The sequence below is a fragment of the Plectropomus leopardus genome, chromosome 10, assembly GCF_026936395.1.
Source record: "Plectropomus leopardus strain MGB_pleo_1.0 chromosome 10, ASM2693639v1, whole genome shotgun sequence".
Classification (NCBI taxonomy): domain Eukaryota; kingdom Metazoa; phylum Chordata; class Actinopteri; order Perciformes; family Serranidae; genus Plectropomus; species Plectropomus leopardus.
This window is the reverse complement of record NC_142185.1, coordinates 32,299,077-32,306,351: the sequence shown is the minus strand read 5'-3', so window position 1 is coordinate 32,306,351 and position 7,275 is coordinate 32,299,077. Positions and strand designations below refer to the sequence as shown.

Sequence of the window (7,275 nt, the reverse complement as noted above, 5' to 3'; positions counted from 1 at the left end):
TTGTATTATTTTAGTTTTTGTTTTGTTTGTAGACAATATCATTTCAGTTAGTTTTTTTTAGTATTTTATAATTTAGTTAACTAATGTTTTTGCACACTAAGTTTTAGTTTTACAGTTTAGTTTCGGTGAAATCTAATAGCTTTCTATAGAAATGCAGCAAGAGAAAAGCGTAACTGAAACACCACCTTAAAGGGGCTTAAACGTCCATTTTCAAAATGTAAACATGTTATTCCTATGCTCTAAGACAGTCTAAAAATATATGCTAAAATAACCAATTCTCTCCCAAATTCAAAAATTGGAGTGCTCAAAGTCAAATTTGTGCCATGTGTTGGTAAAGAGTCTGGAGCTGCTTCATAGACAGGAAATTGATAAAGATGACACTGAGAAAACTGAGTATATTTTCTGTTTCAAAACTGAGAAAACCACAATAAAATAAAACTCAGTCATTCTGCGGTTTCATGAAATCAGCCTAGAAAGACTAAATACTATACTATCATAGCAAAAATATGAAAATAATGAACACTAAATTTCACTTTCGTAAGGAGCTATGGAAACATCAGATTTTTTTTTCCGTCATCACTTTTTAAAATAAACTGGTCTTCTCACCTCCACCCCCTTCAGCCTCCTCCAAATCAGAGGGCTCGCCCCTCCAGCGGCCAGAGAATGCTGGGAAAAAACCAGAGGAGAGAAGGGACTTGGTCAGGCCGAACAGACCAGCGGTGAGAGTCGACGGAGGCTGAGCAGCCGGTGCTGTAGCTCGCTAGCTGAGATAGATGTAGCGCTCTGTGTGTGTGTTAGTTACAGTAACGTGATGGTGTGCCGCTTTGGGATTGTTTGAAAGTCGGAGTGATAATTTGGCGTTTCCTCCTCGTGTGAATGATGATTAACCGGCTCGTTTGGACGGTGATCTGCTGATAGAGTGATGTGCTGCGAATTTGAGAAATGGTTGTTTCATCTTTGGACTGAGCTCACTGGCTGTCGGGTTTTCTGCACTTATCGCTCGCTTTCTCTCCTCTGGTCTCCACTCACGCCTCTTCTAACCTCAATAAAGACTTTTCTCTGTCTCCTACGCTGTTACACTTTTTCATCCTTGCAGCTCTAATGATTGTCTCATTATTCAGATTAATTCACTAACCTTACCTGCAGTAGCTTGAAGATCATCAGCTTCATCTTTTGGCTTTGCTGCTCTCACGTTGGCTTCTCATTGGCTGGCGAACTTCTCTAACCACTCTTCTTCTCCTGCAGCTTTCTTTGTTCCTGCTTCACTTTCTTTCAAAGGACGTTCATCTGAAAAATTTACACAGCTTGTATATATAATGTCCAGCTGAAGAAACTGCAATTAATCCAGCAGAGGGATAAAAATCAATGAGCTAAACTGACCTTTCACCCTTCACCTCTTGACCTTTAGGACCTGACGGCTCTGGCCAAGGAGCTGCGCGCAGTGGACGACGTTCGCCCCCCGAACAAGGTGACGGATTATTCATCCTCCAGTGAAGACTCAGACACCACCGACGACGATGACGACGAGGAGGTCGACCAGGAGGCAGGCGAGGAGTCGACTTCTGGCCCGGAGGACTCCAGAGCTGTGTATGTGCACAGAAAACATAAACACTGTAACGCGGAGCCGTCAGAAACAGCACGATATATTAGTGAAGGATAATGGATAAATTTACCTTTACCCTTTAAAATCCTCCATGAGAAAAAAAAGAGATGGAAAATTTTCTTCTTTTCATCTTTTTATTTTCTTGTGGCTACAATAACAAACAAATCCATTTCTTTTTTTCTTTTTTAATCAGACCCTATAGATTTTCTTTACAAAGGCCTCTACCTGACAAAATTACAAATCATGCACCATTTTTGTCTTAATGTTACTGATCTGTTATTGTACTGTTCTTTTATGGTAGCATTACCACTGCTTTTATTTCCAACCTTATTCTAGATATTTACCATTATAGGAAATGGTGAAAAAATTACACTGATATAATATTTTTCATCAAATATATAATGGAGTAACATGAAATATTTGGAATTAAAAACAGTGAATATTCATTCTTTAAAAAAAAAAAAATCTTATCAGCACAACTTTAACACACCATAAAAGGTAACATACTTTAACTGAATGGTAGACATCGCTCACTCAGGTAAGTTCAGCCCATTTCTCAGTAAGAAAATGTTGCTTTAACGTTCTAACAGCGAGAAACAAAATAAACTGTTTTCCAAACTCCAGCGGGAACATAAAGTCTCTGTGCTGAATGTGTCGTCTTCTCTCTCGCAGCTCTTCCAGGCTGAGTAACGGAGAGACGGAGTCTGTGAAAACCATGATCGTTCATGACGAAGGCGAGAGCGATGCAGGCTCGACGCCCTGCAAAGACAGCACGCTGATCGTCAGACAGGTACTGGCTGAAAGGAAAAAACAAAACAACAAAAGTCAAGCACACAAATCATTTACCATATACTTTCAGTTTTTTACTTTGTTTATTCGTTCCCCGAGTGTTTTTCCATTTTGTTTGTTTGTTTGTTGTGTTGCTCATGTTCTGTTTTGTTACTTTTGAGCAGTTTTAGTGTTACAAAGGTTAAAATCTTACTATAGGTTGGGTATAAATTAGGCCTGCACAATATGAGGAAAATCTGTTTCAAACGCGCATATTTTTACTGACAATAATGTAAGCAAATTGGGTATGAGTTAAATTAAAATTACATTTAATTATTTAAAAATGCCACAGTAAAACAACATACTTTCAATTTTATTTTATTTACAAAGCCCATTATTGGCTTGATTTCTTTCAAAAACATGGGCAGAAGGCAATGAGCAACGAAAAAATAAATGACCCAAAAATTTGAAAGAAAATATTTATTCATTATATTATATTTTCCTTTTTAAATTAAGATAATTAGGCAAAGAAGAATTGGAAAAAGAGCTTAAAAATTAAATAATTCTGGAACATAATTTTAAGTAATCATGATAATTATAAGTGTAGCTTAATCATAGACATTTTCCTTATCTTTTTTAAAAATTGTTTTCAAAAACAAAAACATATTAATTTTCTAAAATATTTTTTAAAAATTCTAATGCTTTGTAATTTTTGGAAAATTTCTCATCAAATTACTTATTGCTTTTTTCCCATGTTTTTGAGAGAAATTGCACCAATGTGCTCCGGGTTCAGAGGTCAATGTTGGAGATGTACTAACATTTGTTCAGGTTTTGTTACATTTTCAGTCTGTGTAGGAAATTAAGACACGCATTTAGGACAAATAAAAACCACAAACTGATCATACGATCTAACGATATAATTGACTACTAACGAGAGTTTTCTTTCCGCCTGTAGAGTAGTCGCTGTAGTTTGCCCTTCGCTGTAGCTAACACCTTCCCTTCCCCCGAACTCGTCAGGAGCACATGTAGACCCACAGTCGTCTACCCCTCTTTCTACTTCCAGAGCGCAGGTGACAGAAAGCGTCCGAGCCCCGGCCCGGCTCAGGCTCAAACGCCCGGCCTGCTCGCGGGCTTTGCCCCGAGTCCCGGCTCGGTGTTGGGCCCGGGCCTCGTTCACCACACCCCCAGCCCCCACCATCATCATCACCACCACCACCATCACCCCACACAGCACTTGGACAGGAACGGCTTTGCCGGCCGCATCCACCACCTCCCAGACCTGATCCAGCAGAGCCACCATTCCTCCCCCTCCTCCTCTGCATCCAACTCCCCCTCCTCCTCCAGCCTCGCCAGCCCCTCCACCATGTCCCCCCAGAGTCCCCTGGACAAGCTCAGCATCCTCATAGAGGTATGTCCCCCGGCCCCAACACGGACTTAAGAACGCCATTTCTTGTGTTATGATGAAGAGGAGGAGCAAAGAGAAGTCGAAATCATCAGTGCCTGACATAACTGGGAACACAGTAGAGCGGACACACCAGTTCAGATAAATATCAAAGCAGCACAACAAACGCCACGTTATTATACGCCGAGGGGCAAAATAATCTGCTACCACGCTGAGGAGCAGCGAGTCAAATACACCTAAAAATCCAGAGTTAAAGGGTGTTTTTCAACCATGTTTTGTGCCTTTACTGATTAATGAAAACAACATTTTTTTAATCAGTCCTGTATTTAGTGAGAATGTAGCGTAACCACTCCGGGCATTTATACTTTGTCAATTTACGACCACTGAAACGCTTGTTTTTGCACAGACAGGCTCAGATTATTATTCCAAGTGTCTGACATGATCTCTGAAGGATCCCTACAGAAATAGACCTTTTTGTTGAAGAGTAAAATTGTTTTTGTTTGATCAGAAACTACCCTGAAATCGCTATCATCAGCACACCAGACTCCATTTAGATAAAACAGTAATTTTATCACCAAAAAACACATTTCATTCAAAGCTGACTCACAAAAGCTGTCTGACTTCGTCTTTCCACTGTTTAAACAATCACCAAATGTGTTTTGGATGAAATCAACCCTTAATTCACTCAGTTAGATGCAAAAAATGAATAAATAAATGCGGGCTCTGAGCACGTACTGTTTATTTAAATGGAGTCTGGTGGGTTTGTCGACGGGGATTTTGGGGTCATTTCTGGTTAAACAAAAAGCATCAAACGCTTTATCCAAACAGTTTCGACAGCTTAATCACTGGTGAAACGTTGTGAGCCTTAAACAACCTGTAGTCCTTTCGGTTGTAAATCCCTGTGTGATAATGTCAGAGCACATGATCAAAACATGGCTAATTTAGGTTTTAGCTTTTATACTGACATGCATGTAAGTCAATAAAACACGCAGGTCTATCACATCATAGCCTTACTGGCTGTGGGCTGCTGATATTATAGCAAGTTTAATGTATCGTATCTACAGTAAATGTAAAACTGTCTCTTTTGCAATATTAAAAACTGACAACTTAATGACGTTATTGTCATTCAAGCTTGACACAACAGTGCACACTAGAACAAAAGTACTTTGCATTCGGCTCAGAAATAGTAAAACTGTAGTAAAAAAAAGAAACTTTATATAAAAACAGAATGATAAATAAATAGACTGCTGCTGGCTCGGTGCTTTTACAGCTGTGTCACTTATGCCAGCAAAAACAGGCTTACTGAAATTAACTTAGTGGAAAAAACTAAACATCCGACTCCTTAGAGGGTCTTTCAGTGCAACCAAACGCTAAACAGGAATTTTTTAGGCAACCAAAATGTGACAATTGGAGTTTACACTCATACTAGTTTTCAAAATAAGCAAAGTTGTGCTCATACTGCTGTCGTTTCCACACTTCTGACTGGCCATGATGATTACGTCTTCTCAGATTTTTAAGCCTGGTGTTGGGTAGGGCGTCCTCTACTGATCACCACCGGCACCGGCGATCCTTCTCCTGCACGCTTTATTTTGTTTTCTGTATCTACTGACAACTTTCTGCAGGGAGATGGTTGTGTTGGTGGAGGGCTGCATTTTAGGGATGATTTTGAAGTAGGACTAGATGAAAAAGCAGATTTAGATTTTTTTTGCCTTGTAAACATACTGTTGAAGTTACTGTGCTTATGTTTTAGTGTGAGGTTTTATATTTATGATCACAACAGACTGTTTTGCTCTCTTTTCTTTTCTTTTTTTTTGCTGAAGTGTCCTCTGAGGCTCGTTGCGGTTTCACAAGCAATCCCCCCTAAACATCTAAATCTCATTTTATTCCTTGGTGTTTGCCTATTTTCAGCAAACGAGTCATATTCTCACACTCCCCAGACAATAAATCATAGCGAACAGGACAGTTAGGAGCAAAACGGCAAGTATGTTTCCCATGGAAATACTTTTTTACTGCATTTTTGTTTCCCCTTTTGTTCTTTTTGTCAACAACACTCCATATGTTTTACCCTCCACCATTGTTTTTGCCTTTTTCCTCAGTATTTATCATTTTATCCTTCGACTGAATGCCCGTTTTAATTGCATGCAGCATACAGAAGCACCTTAGTTGGCTTGTTATTTGTTTACATTCATCTTTATCCGTAGACATCTGAGGCTGTAAATGTGTTTTTGATCATCACATTCAGAGCTGTGATATTTTGTCATCACTAAATCTGTTTTATTTTACCTCACTGTAGAGCCAGTCTAGTAACAACATGCAGAAACACAAGTCCTCTTCCTCCTTCACTCCGTTCATCGACCCACGCCTCCTCCAAGTCTCTCCATCCACCGGCAGCGCTCTCAACAACGTCGGTAAGTCCAGACATCCGTTGACTGTGGGGAAAAATCAGATGCAAAAAGATTCATAACCATGAACGTTTGAAGTGCTTTTGTGTACTTCTGATCTCAGGCCTCTGAAGGCTTTTCCATCAAAAGATCTGGGAACTGAAGGAACTATAAATTCAGGATTTACAAGAGTTCCTCAGTGTGTTGTGCTGCTATCTGTTTGCACCCATTTTGCTCCGGAGTATAAAGTTCTCTAAATCCATTTTGTTGTTTTAATTTGGCTTTAACTCACACAACATACGAAAAGTTTCTTGTTAATCTTGAGTCTTACCAGCAAACTGTGCCCCCATAGTTTGAAGCCATAAAGCCGGGATAGGCAGAAATCTGGAAGGAAAAAAACAAAAACAACTGAATTCGAACATACACCCTCCTCCTGCAGCTCCCCTGTCTCTATCAGAAGCCCCTCCCACCAGACGACCACGACCATATGCACACGCTTCATACAGTAACCCAGTGTTTCCCAAAAACTGATGTGTTTAAACTCATTTCACTGAGGAGTTGCCCTCAGCTTATTCACGCAGCCCCTCTGTTGCCCGACTCGCTCTGTTTAAAGCACCACAGATGAGACAAGAAATAGCCTGTTAGCCAACTCACAGTCACAAACGCTCTCGTGCCAGGTGTCACAGACGGCTGGTGTCCGCAGCAGCAGCGCCGGGTCTAATCTGTGTAACGGCAACAGAAAGTCTGCTGATGCGGCGGAGAGTCTGAGGTGTTCGGTCCCTCTGGGTTTGCATTGATTGGATTCATATTCGGACGGGGACTCGGAGCTGCTGTCTGCTCTCCTGCTGAGGGTCTGTAGCTGTGAGGAGTGAGACGGAGGACACGCTGTGATCTGAAGCTCTCACTAAAGTTAGCTACATAAAACCAAACTTGAATCTGTAGCCGTGAGCCTTTAGCTCCAGTTTGCAGAAGGCTAAACAATCCGCAACATTTTCTCTCCATTTTTGAAACGCTTTGTCGATGCTAAAACGTTTTGTTTGCTTTATTGTCAGACTCTCTTTTAGACTCTTTTTGATAAGTCTTTCTTCCTCTTTGGGTTGTTTTGCAGGCTGGGCATTTGA

The 7,275-nt window shown here is 40.5% G+C and overlaps 1 protein-coding gene across 12 annotated transcripts in view; it reads left to right on the top strand.

Moving 5' to 3' along the window:
- LOC121949004 (mitogen-activated protein kinase kinase kinase kinase 4-like) overlaps window positions 1-7,275 on the top strand; it is a 149,382-nt gene that overhangs the window by 127,607 nt on the left and 14,500 nt on the right. For 5 of the 12 annotated variants that reach the window (XM_088083602.1, XM_088083600.1, XM_088083599.1 and 2 more), the window contains 5 exons: window positions 622-719; window positions 1,409-1,587; window positions 2,276-2,393; window positions 3,327-3,779; window positions 6,067-6,181. In XM_088083602.1, coding sequence (XP_087939728.1) covers window positions 622-719; window positions 1,409-1,587; window positions 2,276-2,393; window positions 3,327-3,779; window positions 6,067-6,181 — 963 coding nt within the window. The remainder of the gene's footprint in view (window positions 1-621; window positions 720-1,408; window positions 1,588-2,275; window positions 2,394-3,326; window positions 3,780-6,066; window positions 6,182-7,275) is intronic. The other 7 variants (XM_088083606.1, XM_088083609.1, XM_088083607.1 and 4 more) reach the window with 3 other exon arrangements.